This window comes from Lepisosteus platostomus, chromosome 28 (assembly GCF_059453375.1).
Source record: "Lepisosteus platostomus isolate fLepPlt1 chromosome 28, fLepPlt1.hap1, whole genome shotgun sequence".
In the NCBI taxonomy this organism is placed as follows: domain Eukaryota; kingdom Metazoa; phylum Chordata; class Actinopteri; order Semionotiformes; family Lepisosteidae; genus Lepisosteus; species Lepisosteus platostomus.
Window position 1 is genome coordinate 8,590,772 of NC_142638.1, and position 22,785 is coordinate 8,613,556.

Consider the following 22,785-nt stretch of genomic DNA (forward strand, 5'->3'; position numbering starts at 1 on the left):
CATTTATAATTTTTCCACGAATTTATATTCACTTAAGACTTAAAAACTTTTTCTGAGCCAAGAAGTAACCACCTGCCTGAACATACACCCCTATTCGTCTTACCTCTACCAAGATGGCCGCCTAATGTACTACGTCAAGGTCGCTCTAGCCTAAATATTCCTCTCGATGTTCCTTTCCGAGATTCCGAACAAACAAGACCTAATCACGTGAGTCCCCTCCCCTCGCCACAGTAGACCGGAAGTGCGGGTGGGGGGGGAAAGCTGTGGCCAGTGTGTGGCGCGAGTTCCTGCCAGTCTCTTCTGTGTACATATGAATTTTGGAAGTCGCGGCGCGTTTTCCATTAATACCTGCAACATTTATCGACCTTGAGATTCACTGCTGCCCTCGCAAAATCAACGCCGCACTACCGCCAAACGAAGTATGCCCCGCAGGAAGGTAAGAATTTATCTGTCTTTGAAGACGCCTGAATTGTTTTATTTTTAATGGTCATGGGCAAAAAGCCTTTTGCACAGCCCTCAGGACTGTCAGGGCTGTGTTAAAAATGGTTGCCTTGTTTTGGGGAATTTACGTGCAAATTGTATCCCGTTTCGTCTTCGCCGACGCTTACATTTAGGCATTTCCACCCAAAAAACAACTTGGGGATTCAAAATATTTTGAAGAAAATCGTAAAACACGCCTCCCGTCGGCTTCCATCTTGGCTTGCTCGGCTGGTCGCAGTTGGCGCCCCCGCGGCTGAGGAAACTACTAGAAGCCGAGGCTGCAGTCGGGGCCTGAGGATAAGAACGGAACCTCCGCCAGCTGTGTTAGGATTGGTGGATCTGCGGGCTGGGGGGCTTGTTCATTGGTGCTGGAGGCTGCCTGTCAAGGATTACTCCCGCCTTCGATCTCTCCTGATTGGTCGGTGTGTTTTGGAGCGCTGTAACTGGCTCCTTTTGCTAGGAAGAGCCTTTGTTATGGAGTAAGCGGGGTTCCGTTATTGTAGTAGGTGGTGGTTTGTTTTTTGCGGAAAGGATGCACAAGTCATGGAATTCGTGATTGGTGACCACTAAACGTTTGTTTTTTTCTGTCCTGAGCGTTTTCTACCTCGTTTAACCCATCTATGCAAAAGGTGCACTCTGGGATCGGTGCGGGCGGAAGTGAGCAGCTCCCGGAGGCAGCGTGTTTCTTGTGCTCCCAGCAGCTGGTTGTTACAGTGTGTGTGTGTGGGGGGGGGTTCTAGACGCCCACATCTATCCGGGTGGGGTTGTGTTGCTAAGGATACTGCTCTTCCGGCCAAACATTAGCTGAACAAGTTGTGCATTTCAGTAAGGAAAGGTAAAAACAGATTACAGTCGGTAAACATGACGTGAAGTCTCCCCTCTGTATTTGGGAGAATACTTCTTTTGTGAGTTGTGCGGACCTTTTGCAGCGTGAAATGATTCACTCTGAATTTGCGGACTCTGAACGCACTGGCACAACAAAGAAGGAATACTTCCATTTCTCCACCCCTTGGTAATTGCGGAAAGTTATAAGTGCTTTTCCGCTGGGGCTTTCTGGACTCGATCCTTGTTCTCGGATTAGGGGAGTGTCTTTCTTGTGTACGCTATTGGCGAGTAAATCGCAGGCCATATTCGTTTACACGGTTACCGTGGTAACCGCTACCCACAATCCCATTGTGCTGAGTATTTCGGTTCACTCCATTAGTGACAATGTACTGTTGTTACTGTTTGAGACCAACCGGTCACAAATTCCAGTTGCACCACACGTACTTAATACAGGGCGATGTGTTAGTTTATTCCTAGGCAAGGCGAGATGGAACCTGTTTTCAATGCGGATGTCGGAGTGGGCTTGGCCAAGAATGTGGGAATAAAAATAAAATGGTTAATGGTTTAAATTAAATTGTATAGAACATACAGTAGACTCGCCACGCATATCTCTAGATCTCTTGGTTTGGCTGGGTATGATCAACTATTTTGTTATAATTATTTCATCAAGTCAGTTGAGCTGCAACGGATATATAAATCGTTGCATATTTTAATTCGCTCTGTTGCTCTGAATATAGATGTTCAGGAGCTACAACTGTAAAATTCAGGCTTCTATCTCTTGTTTCTGGTCACTTATTAAAATTTAGTTCTGGGTTAACAGGGCAGCGGTAGTCCGACTATGACGAATGAATGTGTTTAAATTATAGCTGCTGGAAAGATTTAGGCAATCTTGCAGAGGCTGACACCCAAAACATTGATCCGAATCGACCGAACCCAAGAGAAATTCGCCCTGTGCGCTCGGGTCTGAAGACACTGTGACATAAGGAGGCACTTCATGTTAAATGTTAAAGCAAAATTCTATAAACGGGTTATTCTCTCACTATCGTGCATTTATTTTAAACAGCTGCTATGTTTTCTGCTACGGCAGTTGTACAGTAGGTAACACTCTAACCTCTGGACAAGAATTTCCAAACTAGTGCCCTAGTATGGTGACACTGAGGGACCGCAGTGTTGAAGGAGGTGACATGAGGATTTTGCTTTCCATTCTGATTAGAACACAAGAAATATAGCAAACAGGAGGTGGCCATTTGACCAAGCCAACCAGTGTAAATCGAGGCTTCGAGGCAGCAGGTAGCCTGGCCCTGTCCATTACCCGAGAGAACTATTAACTGTGTGTGGAGAGAAGGGAGGGAGGAAGCAGAAAACCTGTGGGAAATAGAGGGCAGAGGACAGTATCTCAAGACGCTGTGAAAAACGATGTCATGTTAAAGTAAAGAGTGGGATTTGCATCGGAACAAGATAAATTGTTGCTATGTAACTGTTACTGTGTTGAAACTTAATGAGATGTGATCATATATACTGTTTTAAGTATGTATATTAATGTAAAGCTCTCTATTTTGTGATTCCCTGTATTTGTGAAAAGAAAATAAAGTTCTTAAAACTCAAAAATGGGAATGTGGTGGATATACCTGTATAGCTAACCATGCTTTTTTTGGTGTAGAGGAACGCAGGGAGCAGCTCTGATGGGACGGAGGACTCGGATTTCTCTGCCGACCTGGAGCACACGGACAGCTCGGAGAGCGACGTGAACTCGCGCAGGAACACGCGCCTGACCCGCGCCTCCGTGCGCCTCAGCCAGAGCTCACAAGGTACCGCCGGGCCCGGCTGCCTTTGAGGGGGAACCAATCGACCCGACAGAGCTCGCTCCGGGAAGGCACGGCGCGAATTGGGCTGTGCGCCGAACTGAAGGCACCCAAATTGCTAGGCAGGGTCCGATGGCTAGAGAATTGCCATTGGAGTTTCTGTAAGGAGATGTGAATTGTGCTTCTGAAATGCATCTGAAAAGTGAATGTTCTCTTCTTGAAAATTCGTTAATGAGTTGTACCTTGAAGTACAGTGGCATTCCTTACCTGACTTTTGGGATTAATGATTGAATGTGCTTTGGAAACTAGTAAGTCACAGTACGTGTTTTGTGGGGAGCAAAAGATTTATCTGGAGTTTTCTGCTCAAAGGTGGGAAACAAAGCTGTGGTTTGTATTTCAGGCACCTAATCCCTCACTTGTAAAGTACATGTAGTTCCACGTCAACACCCAAACACCCCAACCAGTATTATAAAAGAAACAATAGGAGCTCTGCAGTTGCACTGCATTGTGTTTAATAGATTGAAAAGCCAGTTATTTGAGATGACATGCCTTTTCATGTATAGTCCTTGCATAGGACTAACTGCTCAGCGGTTTTGCTTTGTCAACATTGTTCTTAATTCTGTCTTTGCAGCAGAGTTAGGAAGATCTTTCCCATAAAGAGAGTCATTTGTCATGCGATGTTTGTGGCACAGCCTTGCAGAGCTTTGTGAGGTGCATAGGCTGGGGTTCCAAGTCCTACTCTTTTAGGGTACATCTATTCTGCTTCATTGGTGGTCAGTGAAAATAAGAGGCTTTTTGTTTGGCCTCAGTTTTCTTGGCCCAGATCAAATGAACTTGGGTAACTTATTGCATTTGAGACGCCTGGTCGATATTATGCTGTTAAAGATCCTTTTCATGCATAAAAGTCCTCCAGGTCCATGGGTTTTTGTAACTTGGGGAAAAATATCTAAAAAGCGTGGCATGTAAATAATATACCTGACAATAAGATCTGGTATTCTTCCTGTGCTCCAAACTGAAGTGAAATGTCCTATTTGTCTTGCTTTTTAGCAACCATTTATCATGTGATGCTAGAGAGCATTTCTAATATACATCTGTAATCATTTCAGTTATTGTCTGAAACCTTTTCATGTGGTATTGATGGTGAAGATTTATAATACAGTTGCAAATCCCTCCGAATATGCAGCAGAGACTCGGTGCAAAAGCCTGCCATTTCTAGATTGGGTTTCGGCTGACTAAAGAGGCTTCTTTCTTTGCTGCAGCAGTTGTGACAGTAAGTTGTAGCCGATAGTTCCTGTCTACTGCCCATTTTCTGGTCTATCGGGGTGACTAGTTTTTTCAAGGTCCCACCCTACAGTTGAATCCGTTTTTTATGTGTTTGGGCTCCTACCAGAATGTAGTGTTCTGTGAAAGACAAAGGCATGTTTAATCTTCATTAGATCTTCCGTTTTAGCACTACTTGGAAATTTTGTTGAATGTCTAGTTTAGTGTTGAGTTGATGTCTACAAGTTATAAAGAAGCTTTCTGGAGTTACTCTCTCGCTGCAGCAGCGTGTGTTTTTTTTAACCTTTGAATTGTTTTTGGATCTCTGGCTCCCTAACTTCCTGGGGACTGGAATAGTTCCCTTTAAAACAATGAGCTATTTAGAGGATTTTTTTCCCCCAGCTGTCGCTGACATTTGTCCCTCTTTAATCCCTAAGGTTGGAAGCAGAAGACTGTGGCTCTCTGTAAAATGTAAAGGCTTTTGTTTTTAGATTCCAGTCCAGTTCGGAACCTGCCAGCCCTGGGTTCGGATGATGCCGCCTATTGCACCAGGCGTGTGACCCGTAGCCAGCAGCAGGGGGCGCCAGTCACCCCAAAGAAATACCCCTTGCGTCAGAGCCGTTCCTCCGGATCGGAGACGGAGCAAGCCATGGACTTCTCCGACAGGGGTAGGAGACGGGGCTTCAGTGTGCGCCTCACTGTCACCCCAGTCCAGTCCGCTCCATACTCCAGTCTCTCAGCTCTACTGTTCCAGAACTCAGTTCTTGATCCCCCAAATTGTCCCGTTCACTTTTATTTTTTCTTGTTTTGTTTTTGTAACCAAAATAAGTATTTTTTTTTTTTAAAGTGAGACAAAAAGAAACTAGTTCAGTTCTAAAATGCCGGTGTCGGCACATCCCTCGCTAAACCTATAAATTTATTGAACTTTAAAATCCGTCTTGATTTATCAGTGCATTGTGATGCTGTAATCAAGGGAAGAGTGAGTTTCTCAGCTTTGTTACTTTATTAGAGCTTTTGCTATTGTGTTAAAGAGCATTGTTCATGTGTTAAAGAGCATAGAATCTCTGAAATTCCTAATTTAACTTGGGAGTGTCCTGACCACAGTGTTCTTTATTCTAGCCTGTTTTGAAGCAGATTTCCCCTGGGATTCTCTTTAAATGCATTCATAGTTGGAGCAGATTATTGTCGTCCAATTAACAGCTCGTCCCTGTTGTACAATAAAGCAAATGTTGTGGACACGGCGAAGTGCATTTTCATTTGCATCAAAAATTAAATTGACAAAATCTTACAGAGCAGTAGAAGTAACCTTTACAGCAGGGATCAGCCTTGCTACATAACGTGTTTCTGGAAAACTGTGGTCCTTTTTCCTAGTCCACATAGCAAGTGTCCAGTTTTTTTGCATAGGATATCCTCTGAGCTATGTTCAGTTTGGGCACACGTTGAAATTTGAAAATTTCCTTCGGACACTTTAAATGAGCTCTAATAATGAGGCCATCTTTATTTTGATAACTGCAGTTGACAGTCAGGATCAGTGTTTGCAGGGCAGTGTTTCTTATCGTTGAAAAAAGGAAAGAACTGTTAACCTGTTGGAGGTTCTTATTATTTCCTGAACTGAACTAGTTTCACTTTGTTTTATTGTTTTACTCCCTATTAAATGCTCCATAAGAAATCCGCTGGCTTAACTGAGATCTCAGAACATGTTCTGCGTAAAAAGTCCAAAGTGGGCTTGGGCTTGGCACTCAGGCCATTGTCTGCAGCAGAGTTCTTGGAAAATGGGACCTGTTTTTTTTTTTTACCAAAATCTGAAAAATTCTGCAACCGATCCCAAAAAAAAGGCAGCTCAAATATCCAACTGTAAAGCCCTTCAAAAGTAGAAGAAGCTCAGTTTCATCTTTTTTTTTTGTGGAAGCCTTCCAATTAAATATTTCTGGGAGTTAAAAAAGGCGGCTTTTCATTCTGGTCCCGTTATTATTGCTTGTTTCTTTCCTCCCGGGAGTGCTCGAACCCCAGTCTTTGTGATTGTAGTTTCTGATTGATTTTTTTCAAGTGGCATGGTTTTCCAACATGGGTCAGGGCTTTGTTAAAAGACAACTCCTAATGTTTTTGCTGTGAATTCGCCCTTTATTTCAGCGAAAGGCCAAAAGCTTTCCAGACTCTTGGCTTGTGTGATCATTTTATTTTCCAATGATTATAAAAGCTTTTTAGGTAGGATTTGTTCTTGCAAATCTGCACATTTCTAAAACTGAGTGTACTTGGTGGCTTAAGTTAATGTGGCCAGTGAGGGTTCACAGAGCTTTATGTGAGGAAGGAGAAGAAGTTTTGATGTGTCAGTCATTCTGAATGAGCAAGAATAACGTCATTTGTGCTTGAGGTTTTCACACGTTGATGGTGTGATGATAGGATTGTGAGTATGTGTAATCTTAACCCAGCACACTTGTCTGATTTCTTTTTCTTGATTCCGTTTTCATCGTATTGCCCCCCTTGTGCTTTTATTTCAGCTGATGTGTAGGAATTACTGATTTTGATGTGGTTTTGGGAATTACAGTGGATACATTTAGGTAGAAATTTGATTCTTTTGAACGTTTCATATTTGGATCATAGTTAAGGATTGAGAAGGCATGGTTAGGCCATGGCTTTCTGCCCTGATACAGCAGAACCCAGAGTCTGCTGTTTTTTTAATTGTCTGGTTGAAAGAATTTGTTTAATAGGACCCTTTTAATTCTTCTCCTCTACCAAAATGGTGTTTTTTAAAGTTTTTTTTTCTTGTAGTTCGGGTAAAGTCTCTTGACCGTTTCAGAACAGAATTACTGAATACAGTAATTGTTTCAGGTTTGATTATTTAATCAGGAGATCAGATAGCATTCTTAGCTGACGTGAGTTGCTTTATGAGAGAGAAAGTTGTCATGTCATCTGCTGTGTTGTCCTTGTCATGGAGATATCCACGTGATATGATGGGTTTTTTTCCAGATGAATGATGTCAGGTATTTGTTGTTTGCTGTTTTTGAGAGCCAAAATGGGTCTATGTCAGTCAAACCTGTGTATCATTTTCCATCACATCAAACACTGAGTTGGCTTTTGGGTAGTTTCTTAATTTCACCTGCTTGCTTTTGTGAAGTGTGGAGGTTTTCAGATTCAGTACACTCTCCTCAGAAGTGCATTTCAGATTTGTCTTGTATTTGTTCTCATGCTTATGGTTTTCTGTGCTGCCTTTTAATACTGTTCTGAAAGCCCAAACAAAGACTCTTAGAGTGTGCGATCCAGACTCTCCTTTTGTCCCTGGGTATTCTGTCTTTGAGATCCCCAGCGCTGATTTCTGACATCAGATGTCTTGGTTTCTAATTTCCCAGTCTGCGTTCTAATTCGGTAATGCATTAGCCTCGAGGTTTTTCGACTTAAAATTGGTCATTTGCATCCCCAGAACTGAGTTCTTGCTTTGCTTTTGCTGTCTCTGATTTTTTTTAGTTTGTAGTGCATCTGTGTTACGTATGCTGCCTGTAAAATTAAAAATAATTCTCCTTTTTTTAACTTTTCTTCTCATGATGCTATGTCTTGTCCATAATTTGGAGAGGGTGGGGCTGGGACCACTATTTCATGTTTTTGTTATGTTTTTTTTCCCAATAAAATAATTTCCTGTTTTTGTTTGATCCCATGTCACTTTTTCAGTGCTGTTCAGAGGCCCTGCACTAACCTTCTGGGCAAAAAAACACATTGAAATATTGAAATGGCAACAAAAAGACTGTGAGGGAAAGATGTATAATACTATGGAAACTTTTCCATTCTGCAATGTTATGGTTCCAATTGAAGTCATGTTACTAACTCCTGTTGATGCCACTAGGAAATCTCTGAAGCACCCAGACCTGGTCAATTGTGCATTTGCAAATAGTCACACACATCAGTGTGAGAAACATAATAGTTCAGACTGGTCTTCTGTAATTTCTAAAGCGCTGATTGCTGGGGTGTTTTATCTGATGGTACAAGTAATCTTAAAAGCACGAAGGAAGTTATCTATACAATCTCTACAAGTATCTTCAAAGTGGTGCTGCAATATGGTAAACTCTCGCAGATATGCATATAAAAGGGAATGAAGATGGTTTGATATGGGACGTTTAAAGTTACTGTTGTGATTGTCATGGTGTTGGAGTTTGAATCCTGATAATGGGAGCTCTGATGGTTGGTAAAAGCTTTTGTGGGCTGTTCCAAGATGATGGAGATGTTGATTAAAGTAGTTAATTATAAGCTCCTCCTTGATCACAGTAAATTGAGGACTGTCAATAACCTGTTCCTTTTCATCAAAAAACACTTGGGCTAAAGATGTCTTTTTAATTTAAAAACTATAACAGTTGGTTTTCTGGAACCTTGGAAAAAGTAACCTTAACATGGTTCACTCAGTTTACTCTCTTAAATGCATGATGCATTTTTACACTGTTGGAGCTGTTTGCAAAAAAAAAGAGGTTAAGTGCACAAACTCAACAATCAATTGTTTTTCCTCCTGGTATTATTTGAATCACTTTGGCATGTGAAGCCATGATGCAGCTGTTGCCAGACGTTTTCTATAGCATCCCTTTTTCCTAATTTCTGTACTATCTGTGGTATACCCCCCATTTACAGAGAGAGCATAGTATTGATAGCACAACTTTAACATGCTCATGTGACAGGTGTTTGGGGAGGGCATGCATAGAGTAATAATTCTTGAAAGCAGAACATAGCTTATTGGTGGATAATTCAATGGTCTATTCAGAGCAAGCACAATAATGTCAAATGGGTAATTTAATTAAAACAATACATGTAGAAAAGATAAAAGATGCATGAAAAAAACTTTAACTTAACACTGTGGTGTATATTTCTGAAGCTCATGGCTATTTTGCTTGGTTGAGTTTTTTTCCCTCATCTTTATTTACTGAGATTAGTATTTCCCATAAGTGACTTTAATGTTGTATACTTTTGCCCTCTACCCTATAATGGTTTTCAGGCCATCCCCCTCAAAAACCTGATTCTAATAAAACCTAATGTTGCCAATTCAAATAGGATTAAATAGTTGGAAATCTTACAGATGCCCCAGCAACTCCTACAGACCTTAACAGAATAAATGGTTAAAGCCTTGTAAGACCACAAGAGGTCTCCAGTAGCAAGCAAACACAAGAAAATCTTCCAAAAGTACTTACTGTGCCATTTACAGACTATTGGTCTGTGGATCCGACAGTAGTGGGATTTTCTGTAAAAACATTCCTTGCTGTTGAAGATATTCAGTAGCAGTGGAACGCGCTGCTCGAAACCTTTTCTTTCCTGTTTAAACCCCCCCCAGATACGTTATTACATGCTCTGTGGTTTGACAGCCACTGCCATGTAACTATTCTAAATTGTTTCAGTTGCCAGCATATCTCTTGGCTACTTCTCCAATAAATTAGAGAGGGGAAGCGAGCACACGCCATGATGTCTTGTTTCTAACTGGAGAGGTAAGCACGACTTGAGGGATATTAGGTTGCCAGTGCCCGGGATGCCTGTTCTCTTGTGTTTGTGGTGATCCATGAACGTGTTGCCTTCTCCTTTCCTCTGTAGACCTGAAGCACGCAGCCGACCACGACGAGTCCCCGCCACGCACCCCCACCGGGAACGCGCCCTCCTCGGAGTCCGACATCGACATCTCCAGCCCGAGCGCCTCCCACGACGAGAGCCTGGCGAAGGACGTGTCGCTGAAGGACTCGGGCAGCGACCTTTCCCACCGGCCCAAGCGCCGCCGCTTCCACGAGAGCTACAACTTCAACATGAAGTGCCCCACGCCGGGCTGCAACTCCCTGGGTAACCACCTCCCCTGGCCCCTTCCTCTCGCGGCTAGCCTGTTCCGCGCGGCCCTGGTCGCTCGTGGGGTCTGGGCACACCCCGCGGGTGACTCCGCCACGCCTCCGCAGCGGTCCTGTGCCTCGGCCGAATCTCAGCCCGTCAGGGTGTGAGAGGGGGGGCGGCTGCCCTTCCTCAGACTCGCTCACCTCTCCGAGCGCTGTTCCACACGAGCACGGCGCTCGCTCCGAAACGCTGCAGAAGACTTCTGCCCTTTTCTTCTCACATTGGGTTCATTCTCATCCCTCCATTGGTCCTTTTTGGAAAAGAAAATAATATTTTGGACAAGTTTGTCACATGTCTTTTTGCACCATGCGATGCGATGCAATGCGACTTAAATACTGTGGCAGAGTCTGTTACTTCTTACTATTGTTAATATCCGCAAAGTTTCCTTTATTTTAGGGGCATTGTTTAAAATTAAATCTCATTTGCTATTGTTTCCCCTTCCATGCAATGACCATATTTCCTTTTCAGGGCATCTGACGGGGAAGCACGAAAGACATTTCTCCATATCTGGGTGTCCGCTTTACCACAACTTGTCTGCAGATGAATGCAAGGTACCTGAAATACTTTTCTTTTTTGGAATTAGTGAGCGCAGGCATTCTTGCGCATGTAATTGAGCACATGAACATAAGAGATAACTGGATAAGGTGTTTTTTTTTATTGGGACTCCTCCCTTTGCTCTGCTTCTGTTAGTGCTGATTTGCCTTACGGGCTTTGTCCTGGCCATTATTTTAATCACACCTGTATAAAAGCACAAGCACACCTGGCAGATGCAGCCAGAGCCCCCTCAGCTCAGGCAGTAGTTTTGCGTCTTACTACTATTCATGCTAAAGGCTAAATGCAATGCAACACTGCGTGCAAGCTCTCAGCCAGTGAGTGTGGCATGACATGCGAGTTTACTGTATGCCCAGGCCCGTTTGTAATTCCTCATCAAAAGCAAGTCTCAAGGATGTAGCTGCTGCTGCTTCCATCAGTCTTCCTGATGAGTTGGTTAATCTGCACAAGCCCCGATGACTTCTCTGACTGGTTAACTGCTTAAAAATAAACTGTTATGTGTAAAATGAGTTTTTTTATTATGTTCAGTAGTTAAAGTATTAGTAATGCCATTACTGAGACCCCCATGAAGTCCTCGTACGTTGCTCATATGCAAGAAATAGTGCTCATGGGAACACACACCCATTAAACCCAGGCTTTAATTGCCACTAATAGCAACACACAAGGCACTGTGGTTTTCTCTTGTCCCCACTTTTCAAAGAATTTGGAATTAAGTTTTCATTATTAGGCCTTCTATGACAGCTCATTTTGTTAAAACAGTATCATTTCTGCACCATTTTTCAGTGGCGCTGCTCACGTGGCAAAGCGACGCGTTGTTAACACTGTAACGCTGTGTAACTGGCGGGCCCGGGTTCGGAGCTTTAGACCACAGCGCTAATGTAGCAGCCGACTCTGTGTCTTCAGGTGAGAGCCACCAACCGGGACAAACAGGTGGAAGACCGGACTCTGTCACACCGCCAGGATGAGAACAACCGACACGCCACACGCCACCAGGTAGGAACTCGGGCCACAGCCTCATGGGGTCTTCACCAGGAAGTGGAATTGAAAACGTGGCTCCTCCTTTTGCTCCCTGTCGTCGACTGCAGATTTAATTTATAACCTTCTGTGGTGCCCAGGCCCCAACAGAGAGGCAGATGAGGTACAAGGAGAAGGTGACGGAGATGAGGAAGAAGAGGAACTCTGGTCTCCTGAAGGAGCAGAAGGAGAAATATATGGTAAGAATATGTGGAAGGATCATGCTGCTCATCAGTACACGACCAGGGTTTCTATTGCTATTAAGGTGCAGCAGAGCTTCCTAAATGGAAATCTGAAGGTTCTTTTCTAAAACCATAACCATAAATATTCTTGGTTCCCTCTTTGCCAGCGCAGATGTCAGCGTGCGCTGAAACCTATAGTTGGTTTCCGTTTCATAATCTAAAATGAATTGATTATGCTTCCCAAAAGAGAAGTTTATGGCACTTCAAAGCTTTGTACGTGCTCGTTCAGATGAACGCAATCAGCACATTCTTGTTACCATGCGGTTGCTGACCTGGCTGCCCTTTTGCCCTCTCTCCTCCCTCCCCAGGAACACCGGCAGACCCACGGCACCACCAGAGAGCCTCTCTTGGAAAACATCACAAGTGATTATGACCTGGAGCTCTTTAGAAAAGCCCAGGCACGTGCATCGGAGGATCTTGTAAGAGAGAAAATTCATTCCCTTTTTCGATTTCTTTCAGCCTTTCAGTGTGCAATTTCTGTTAGCAGCCTCTTTGGTTAAGCTGGCTGAGCTAAAGACTATCTTCCTGCTCTTGTTTCACTCCTTAATTACTGCTTCATGTAGGGCAAAGCCTCCAAACTTTTGAACCTGTGGGCAAACAAAGTGCCCGTTATATTTTATTTGGGCAGTACAGCGATATTGAGTATGAATGTCGCTGTGGATTTCAAATAAAAATATGAAATTCTAGCTTATGTCTCTGACTGGAGCAAAATTAATGGTTTATTGGGCTAAAGGACACAGGGCGATTGATTTGCAGTTACAGGTTTGCATATTAAAACTATCTTTTGTCTCGTGCAGCTGTCACAAGGACTTGCGGCCAGTCGTACTAGCGTCCTGGACGGCTTTTACTGAGAGTTACTGTCAACGTGCAACGAGCATAGAGGCGTTGAAAAACAAAAAACTCTGCTCTCACACAAGGAGTTCAAAAAAAGCATCAGCACTTCAGTCTATAAACTGAGAGCATCTGAGTGTGATCACTGACATACACTTGTCTTAAAATCCATCTTTTTATAGCCTTGTTCTTGGTAATCTGTTACCCATACAGGAAGGAAGCTATTCTGTTTCTACCTTCATCAATGTGCATCTTAATTAAAAGTGCATTATTAATACAATTATTAGACATGAATTAAATGAACATCGAACTGTTTTCTTTCTTTGCTTTGAAATCTAATTTGGTTTAAATTTCAGTGTTTTTACATTGTTTTATGGAGCCAGGGGGAGTTTTTAGCAGCTAAGGGTAATTTCTTTTCTGAACATGGTGTGGTTTTCCCTTTTTTCTGATTGTTTAGAGCATATTTGAATGTTTCTTCTTCACATGGGAGAGCATTAAGACCTAAGTAATTAGTAAGAATCTGAATTTGAGAGGCAAAAACTTATTTTTTAGGATTGCCTTACAGAGAAGCTTTAGTTCTTCCACTTTCAGAACTAGAGTAGCAGAATAGTCAGCAAATCTTCAAGGGTATTGAAAAGAGTATTAACTTCTTGAATTGTAATGTTGTACGGAAATTCTGTACATCATGGATGCGGTTTGCTTTGTTAGTGCGGTTTTTCGGCTCCTTGCCAGTCTTGGAGAAAATATGCAGTATAAGTTTGACATTTTCATCGAAGAATTATATCATAGGGAAGTTGCCCCTCCAGCAAGATAATTTCCGAATCTTACAAAGAAGTAGCGCTGGATCTAATTCCTGGTTCCATTTGTTTGTTTTTTTTGGCTTTTCCACGGCCCCCACCCACCTGACCCCCACGTGCGCAGGAGAAGCTGAGGCTCCAAGGCCAGATCACGGAAGGCAGCAACATGATCAAGACCATCCTGTTCGGCCGCTACGAGCTGGACACCTGGTACCACTCCCCCTACCCTGAGGAGTATGCCCGCCTGGGCCGGCTCTACATGTGCGAGTTCTGCCTCAAGTACATGAAGAGTCAGACCATCCTCCGCAGACACATGGTGAGGAGGGGGCCAGCTGCTCTTCATCCTGTGAATGATGTCAGGATCTCCGGGTCTCTGGGTTCTTTCACTCAGCTAGTCTGGAACAGCCAATGTTTTGTTTTTTAGTCTCTCAGTTACAGTTCCTACTTTGAACTACCTCCTAACTGCAGAAAAAGACCTTATTAAGGTTACAAGACAGAGAGTCCAGAAAAGAGACAGGATGGTCCTTTGTCTTTATTTGTGCCTCTTTATAGGAGGTTTTTGTTTGTGTTGAGAGCATTTATAGTCCCCCCCCTTAGTACTGCGCTGGTACTTTCAACCTTATTGTTTTACTGCCTGGTAGAGGGTTTCACTTAGCACAGCTCTGCAAATGTGATGGGGGGGAAAAACCAATATAGTTTGCAGTGTAAGGAAGCAAAGCCATGACTGTCTGTTACTTCATTTTTCTTTGGGAAAGGCTAAGTGCGTGTGGAAGCACCCTCCTGGAGACGAAATCTACAGAAAGGGAGCGATATCGGTGTTTGAGGTTGACGGGAAGAAAAACAAGGTAAAGAGACCATCAGCAGTCTGAATACCGGGCTGCATTCTGGACTGTGGACAGTGGGATGGCAGGTTCTTTAAGCGTGGGCAATCAAACTTGAACTTATATAATTTGAAGTCATTAGGCGGGGCTTGCCGAAGGTGCTCTGGCTAGGTTTGATTGGCTGTTCCAAATGATCCTGTTTCCCTCGCAATCTGGAATGGCCAGTCCAGGGTGACGATCCTCTCGGTCCCACCTTGCCTTCTCTGCTTCTCTGGCTTTCCACGGCCCTTGCCTGGGTAAGCAGACGAACTGGTACTGATTGAATGGAAACAGCATTCACCCTAAGCACTGGGGGGGCCTTAGCACGTCCTATGGATCTTTTGAACAATGAAATTCCTCAATCCACTGATACAGACCGAGTGCTAACAGTTCGGGTTTACTTTTAATAGTAAAACCCAAAATGCACTACTGCCATGAGGCCAACAGGTGGCAGTAGAAGAGTGTTAAAGCTGGTAAAGTCTGTTTTATTTATTAAACAGTAGCCCCGATTGTCACTATTTTGTCTTAAAAGATATACTGCCAGAACCTATGCTTGCTAGCAAAGCTGTTCCTGGACCATAAAACTCTGTATTACGACGTGGAGCCCTTCCTGTTTTATGTCATGACAGAAGCGGACAACACAGGATGTCATCTTGTTGGATACTTTTCCAAGGTAAAAACTCAACTTCCTTTTTACAGTAGCTTTGACAGTTTTTTTTTAGTGTGCTCTGTTCCCTCTTTGCATGGCCTGAAGCACAAAGCTTTTTGTGATGCTGCCCCCACCTTGTACCAATTATTTGTTTTAAGCAGACGCTTGTACAGTTTATTAGACTGTTGGGCAGGTGTGGTCCTAAAGAGCCCTGTGTCCAAGGTTTTCAATTGTCTTCCTTCAGTGGTTAAAGATCACATTAATTCTGTGCCCATCAGTGGTTCACTTAAAACCTTGGCTCTGTTTTCTGTGACAACCCTCTAGGAGACCACAGCTGGATACACCTTCTGAAGAAGGTTCTCTAAGCATGATCATATAAAAGACCAGATTATGACAATAAAGCATCTTTAACTGGTGTAATAACATGACTCCAGTTAAGGACCTTTACACGTCGATGTTGATTAAGAACTCCGCTCACGTTTCAGGTTTACTAAACGTTCTTTCCCACTGTCCTGCAGGAGAAGAATTCCTTCCTCAACTACAATGTCTCCTGCATTCTCACAATGCCACAGTACATGCGGCAGGGGTATGGCAAGATGCTGATCGACTTCAGTGAGTATTCTCCAAGACCTTGCTGTTCCTTTGGAGACTTCTTATTTTGGTATGCGGTAATGCTCAGATTGCGTGTACTTTTAATTCTTTTTAGGTTACCTGCTGTCGAAAGTCGAGGAGAAGGTTGGCTCCCCGGAGCGTCCACTCTCAGATCTGGGTCTCATCAGCTACCGGAGCTACTGGAAGGAGGTGCTGCTACGCTACCTGCACAACTTCCAGGGGAAGGAGATCTCCATTAAAGGTGAGGGGGCGGAATGATATTCTGTGAAATAGTCCACTCGGTCAAAGGCTCGTCAGTAAAACCCCTCTTCATTTGTTCAGTCGCATGCAACGGTTGTGTGAACGAAACCTGGCCTCGCTGCTCCCATTGGCACGGGGGTCCCTCCTTGGACTCACTGTAGAGAGTCCCGGCCAGAAAGCTAGCTTGAGCCACATAAGGAAAAAAAACACGCATGACTTGACTGCTTGCCGACTCTTTCTAAAAACAAATATCGCAAGTTCTAAATCATTTTTCTGTTAAGTTACTGGATGATGTGACGGCAGCCAAAGCACGCTAGTACGCTCACCACACATCAGCTGTCAGTGGGGAAGAGGACAGAGTGATGTAGCCAGTTCATTAGTGTTAAGGCCATGATTGGTAGAGGCCAGGGGGGGAATTTGTGAGGGGGAGCTTCCCCTACTGGTCCCACTAACACCTCTTCCTGCAGCAACTTTATCTTGCTCAGGAGGTCCCCCATCCAGGGACTGGCCGTTCTCACAGCTCCTGAGCTTCAGTGGGCTGCCAGTTGTGAGTTGCAGGACAATATAGCTGCTGGCTAAAGTCCTTGATAATTGCTTGATTATTTATCCAAACCAGTAGGTGTGATTTATACAGCTAGTTCTACGTAATGAGACCCTGTCAACTAAAAGACTTCATGTAATCCAATGTTTGTTCAGATATAGACCTACACAGTCTTACAGTAAACACGTGTGCTATTTTTCTGATCTGGATTTGTACAAAAGTATTAGCTTTCCTTATTGCACATTTCCATCTCTGGTATTCTGTTAATTCTCTGCATGTTTGTCTCTTTTTTGTTTTAAATTCTTCCACAAGTCCTTGGTCACTGATGCCACTAGCACTGTTTATTTCTCTATGGTTAGTAATGTTCATAGGAAACTTTGTTTCTGGATTTATCCTGCAGATTTGAAACTGTGTATATATAGAGAGAGATTACAAATGACCTTGAGCTTTGAAGCGGTATCCTTTTAGTATATGTTTCTGATTTTAGATTTTTCATCTGTTGAGCCTCATGTTCTCAAATGCAAAGGATTTTACTACTGTCCAGGCGGGTTCGGATAGCTTGTGTTACTCATATGGTCACATCCCCGTGTTTTAATGTAAAGAATTCTGCCATATTAAAATGAGCAGCCCAGCAAGCACTATGAATGTCCGTATGCCATTTGTGTCAGGCCCTGCATGATACAAAAAGCCAGGGTAACGCCCTCTGCAGGGTTTGAGTCTGCTTAGTCCTGTGTTTGTTGTTGTATGGTGGTGGTGTTGACTTGCTTGTTAGGTTGTATCTTTGTGTTAATGCCTCATCTGCCTGTCCTTCTGAGTGCAGAAATCAGTCAGGAGACAGCAGTGAACCCGGTGGACATTGTCAGCACGTTGCAGTCTCTCCAGATGCTGAAGTATTGGAAGGGAAAACATCTTGTCTTAAAGAGACAGGTGAGACCGAGAGAGCACATTGAGATGCTATATGTTGCAGTGTGCATGTATTATTCCAACAAGCGCTTAAGGATAGAACGCAGTGGGAAATTAAATCTAAGGGTGTGTGTCATTTGAAAATCGAATTGTATGAAGTCAAATGTGTATTGTAAAGTCAGCAATGTTTCATTGTATTAAAAATTGTGTGATCAGTCTTTTTAGACTTGGTGAGTAATTTTCCCTTTTGTGCACTGTGAACTGGAACATTCAACTGTTATTAAAGAAAACTATCTGACAGCAGGGTTTTTACGAACGATGCAGACAGTCATTTCATGTAATTTCATTTTCTCCTTGTGATGAATCAATAGAAGACCACAGGTAATGTTCTTAACAACAAAAGATTTGTCACGCCTCCACCATGCAGAAACAGCTAAATAGCTCTATTAATAATGCTGGTCTTTTATCAATACATTATTTGTGCTCTTGAGTGTTTATTCTGAAGAGGTGCACTAGACTGACTCCATCAGTCCCTTAAAGAGTATTTGGATTACCTGGAATACTGGGATTAGATCCTTCTCTTAGTCCTCTCTATTCAGGCCTTAAATATTTTAGTTCCTTCAGCCTGTAAGTGTAGGACATTCCCTTGACCCCAAGAATGTATCTAGTTGCTGTTCTCTGAAGTGATTCAAGAACAGACCTATCATTTTTCATCACATGGCGACCAGAATTGTGCACTGTAGTCTAAATTAGGGCCTTACTAGGGAATTCTACAATTATAGCATTATCTCTCTTGATGTCACTCTGTGATGTAAATTCTATTCTTTTTGCTATATATCCTAGCATTTTATTAGCCTTTTTGTTGCTTCCACATAGTCTAGTACATATAAGTAATGTCATCACCTCAGTCTTTTTCATAAGTAACCTCTTCAAGCTCAGTATTTCCCGTTTTGTATTTATAGTTTGGTTTTGCTTCATGCATTTAGTATTCCGTGTTTCTCTGTGTTACATGTCATCTTCCAGGTGTTTGTCCAGTCTTGGGCAATCTTATTGAATTGAATTTTATGCTTCTATAATGTTTGCTCATCCTCCTGTTTTGGCATCATGTGCAAACTTGATGAGTTTACAAACTATTCTAGAGTTTAACTTTGGGCGGAGCTGTGGCTCTGTGGCTAAGGATCTGTGCCTGTGGCTGGCAGGTTGTCAATTCAAATCCCGCGGAATCCTAGTCGTTGGGACCCTGAGCAAGGCCCTTAACCCCAACTGCTCCCGGGGCGCCTTATAAATGGCTGACCCTGCGCTCTGACCCCAAGCTGGGGTCTGCAAAAAGACAAATTCCTAATACAAGAAATTGTGTATGGCCAATAAACAGATCTTCTATAACTTATCTTATATAACTTTATTTGTTAACGTCAAAGATAATTGTCTTTTCCGTCTGAACAGGGGGATTAATATATTGTGTCATTTCAGGACCTGATAGACGAGTGGAAAGCCAAGGAGGCCAAAAGAGGCAGCAGCAACAAAATCATCGACCCCAGCTCCTTGAAGTGGACGCCTCCCAAAGGAACATAAAGCGCTCACAGTAGAACATCTCAATAAAAACACTGTATTAATCAGCTAGCAAACCTGTCAGTACTAGATGTAGAGCTATTGCTGCTGTTGGGAGTAGGACCAAGGTACTGGTGGCAGTGGAATAGTATTTCTATTTTTCATCCTTCTTATTCCGTTTTATATTGACCATCACTGCCTGTGGCACCCCACCATCGCCAATCTCTTGCTGTTACGAAATGCTCGTCATTTACGACACAAGGTGTGATCAGGTCAAAACACGGCTGTAGGCTTCAGAAACACTGTCCTTGTCTTGCTCTGCGTAGCCAAAGGCTGGCTGTCTGTGTTGAGAGACTGGTGCCATTCTCTCCGTCGGGCTCGCCACTTCATGCAGACGTGTTGTTTTCAGCGGTCTGCACGCCTTTCAAGGAAGCTTTTATGCCTGCTGTGTCGGGTTTCAGACATGCCAGCATCTTGTTTTTAATGTTTGCATTCATCTGTGTGAAGGCCTGTTCCCGCAAAAAGTGCTTTGAAAGATTCAGTACATTTCTGGCTTGTGAGAGGCTGCCTATCTTACCTAGTCTGCCCATGCTTGTGACTATGCATCTGAGTGGGCTAGTCTGAGTCTGTCTGCTTGCCAGTAGTTTTGTTGGTCAGTGCCATCTGGAAGGCAGTGAAGCTTCTTAATGACTACCAAGCAGTTGCAATTGTAGTTGATTATGCCCTTGTGATGTTATACAGCACATTGTGCCCTTAAGCAGAGTAGCAAAGTTTAGCCGTGCTACAGGAGCACTGCACAAGATTGTGTGAGATTTTGTTGCACGTGAGGTCACAACACTTTGTAACTTTTCTGGAGTCAAGACAAACATGCAAGAAACTTTCCAAGAAGAAAGGTCTGTGTGCGCGCGTGTGTGTGTGTGTATTAATGCTCAGTTATTTGCTGGCAATAAAACTGGCAATTAAATAAAGGTTTTCTAAAAAAGCTATTTTAAATTTATATGTTTGAACACGTCCTTTTTGAAGATCTGTAATTTAAAACATGCCTAAAACTTTGGTTATCATGCTTGAAAGAGAAACTTGCTTAACAAAAGTAAAGATTAGGTTTTGTACTGGAATCAGCTGAATGTTTCGCATTGCAGTACATTAACCTTGAAACTGATTCTTTGCCATTTTAAAATCAAGAAAAAAGTACTCAATGATCTAGAATCATATGTTAGTTTTCCTATACTCCTATTACAGTCCACAGTTTAGTACTTTTGTATGCCATGGTTCACCTGCTAATCTAAAGGGGGAAAAAGTTAAGTTCTTCCATTTCCTTGACAGTCCAGAAAACTGTAAAATACAGGCTGCTTGTCCAGATATTTACAAAAAGAGTGAATTGATGCTCTTCTTGCAGATTTAAGTTTTATTCAGTTAATCTAATCTGGAATGTTGCTTGTGCTCCCCTTAATAACTGAACATAAACCTTTTTTTATTATTTAAAAAACATATACATTACCCAGTGCAAAGACTTTGAGTTAATTTGAAGAGCAGGAATTCTCAGAACCACTGTTAATTGCTTGTGCATTCACATTGTTGATACAGAATTGCCCCTTTTTGGTCTCCTGGAGACAAAAGGATTTCAGGACTCTGGAATGGCAACATTAAAGATTAAAGACTGTTGATGCCAAGCAACTGAAGATTACTCCTTCAATCTTTCCCTGTCAGTAAGGGACATTTTGCATGAGGAGGTCAGGAACAGACAAACCAGAGAAGATGTACTTAGAGAAAACTTGTATTACTGTTGTCTGTCACACCCTATAATACCATGGTGAGGGTGGAGCAGTTATAATTTGGACGTTGACCTCCCTAATCCAGGGAGAGTAGTGCATCTGCATGTTTTCATTCTAACTTGACTCTTAATGACCTACATCAATCGGTTCAGTACTGGCTTAATTGGACTACTTAAATTGTTGCTGGTGCTTGTGTTTTAAAGAGAACTAGAATACCAGCGTCTGGTCTTTCACGTTCAGGACTGAACATTCCAGTTGTAATTCATCAGTGTTGTGTATATGTCTATCTAAATATGAGCATACCATTATCTGAAACGTTTTAACTGAACTTCCCATAGTACATAACTACTTACATACTGCTGTACTACAGTGCATGCATTCAGTTTTGTATGTTGAATAATTAGCTAGTAATCAGATAATTTCAAAGTAACTTGAAATCTAAAATAAATTCCTAAAATTAAATGGTAGTAAATGAAAGCTTTGCACTGTTCGAAATTAAATGCTCTAAATATACCTTCATTAACATACTGGTGAAAAAGCTATCTTCAGTTTGTGTTTATTTAAAGATTAATTTTTTTATGTCTCTTTTACCAAAGTCTTTTTCCATTAGCTCCACACGATTATTCCTCTTGCCCAGATTAAGTGCAGCTACAGTGAGGCTTGGATAAGCAGAAGACTTTGTGACAGCACATGCTTAATCCAGTGCAAAGACTCTGAATTAATTTGAAAAGTGCACTATGTCTTTTGTGGTTCCCTTTTAAATTATTTTAATACAAAACTATTTTTGTAGTTTAATACAGTGATAATTGCCTTCTTATTCAAGGTGTACAAGTGAATGAAGATTCCTTCACTACTAAAAGAAATCGAGAGAACGTTTTAGAAAATGTCTGCTTTAAACTTTAAATGTGAGAACAGAATGGTTTAATAAAAAAACTGCTAGTTTACCTGCCTTTGAAATGGTTGTAATTCATGAGGTGGGCTCTGGCTTCTAGTTCACTATCAAATGGATAGCAACGTGTTATCAGAGTTTTAAGTCTGGATCTCTTGCCTTGAGAAAGCCATCAAATTTTATCATGGCTCTGTTTAGTGTGTTTTAATTTTTCACTCCCATAATGAGTACATTTCAGCACATCAACTTACATGACTTCATGTTTTATTAAATTATTTTTTTGTGAATTGTGCTTGTTTTCTGGACAGTGTAATGCTTTCTCTCCCCTGCTCCAATCTTCTAGTCTGTCAGTGTTATTTATAATACACTTTGGGTAGTCTTGTGTTTGTTTCTTACAGTATGAATACAATGGGAAGATAAATGTCTGCATTTGAACAAACATAAATGTAAATAAAGTTTAAAAAAAAACGTTTCTAACAAGTATTTCTAAAAAATTGAATTTCAAGCAAAGCTTCCCATTGGTATGTGTCACCAAGTCTGTCGCATGGTATTTTACCACAGTCAATGACTGGATTGTGTCAGTGACGGTTAAGGTTAGCTACATATTACAGCTTGGCTTCTCTGGAAATTCTTGAAGCTGGAACTAGGCTAAAATTAATGCCTAGAGTATGTGGGGGCTGGGGTTAAAGGTTTGTAATGGGCCCATTGAATTTACATTTGTGGCTGAAAGATTGAGATACTGTTCTATGCCACCAGTGAGCAGGTGATATATCTTCTTCTGTACCTGCTGTCTCGTCAATAAAATAAGACCAAACTTAAATGTGCAAGCTGTTTGTTTCTTTTAAGCAATAAGCACTGAAACCTTTTCCATTCAGATGAAAAGGTACAGATTTGCGTCAGTACAGCACTGTTGCTCTTAGATGTAATAACAGCTTGATCCTACAGTATGTGTGTGTCATTGCTTCTGAACTGCAGATGAGAGGGGCTTTTTTCCCCACAAAAACCGTGAAGTAAAAGGCTCTCGTCAGGTTTTGAAGTCTCTTGAGGTTAGCATGCAACTTGTGGAATATTCCAACAATACTCAGTAGCTTTAGCTGAACACAAATGGTCCTCATGACCCAGACATA

At 42.2% G+C, this 22,785-nt stretch overlaps 1 protein-coding gene across 3 annotated transcripts; it reads left to right on the forward strand.

The window, feature by feature from the left end:
* The first annotated feature begins 218 nt into the window (after positions 1–218).
* kat7b (K(lysine) acetyltransferase 7b) lies at positions 219–22,478 on the forward strand. Of its 3 annotated transcripts, none has more exons than XM_088623236.1 (15): positions 219–436; positions 2,966–3,113; positions 4,859–5,035; positions 9,924–10,163; positions 10,677–10,759; positions 11,664–11,753; positions 11,876–11,974; positions 12,325–12,435; positions 13,769–13,960; positions 14,400–14,489; positions 15,037–15,177; positions 15,672–15,765; positions 15,860–16,006; positions 17,367–17,473; positions 18,920–22,478. In XM_088623236.1, the coding sequence occupies exons 1-15, from the start codon at positions 422–424 to the stop codon at positions 19,019–19,021; spliced, it is 1,836 nt and encodes a 611-aa protein (XP_088479362.1). In that variant the 5' UTR covers positions 219–421; the 3' UTR covers positions 19,022–22,478. The 3 variants fall into 3 exon arrangements, with proteins under 3 accessions (XP_088479362.1, XP_088479363.1, XP_088479364.1); XM_088623237.1 differs by having other exon boundaries at positions 12,325–12,414; XM_088623238.1 differs by lacking the exon at positions 4,859–5,035.
* The last annotated feature ends 307 nt before the right edge of the window (positions 22,479–22,785 follow it).

Bases quoted from the DNA above. Each gene is read 5' to 3' on its own strand.
- kat7b (XM_088623236.1), top strand. The intron at 11,754-11,875 runs GTAGGAACTCGG...TGTGGTGCCCAG, and splicing joins GACACGCCACACGCCACCAG to GCCCCAACAGAGAGGCAGAT. The intron at 12,436-13,768 runs GTAAGAGAGAAA...CCACGTGCGCAG, and splicing joins CACGTGCATCGGAGGATCTT to GAGAAGCTGAGGCTCCAAGG.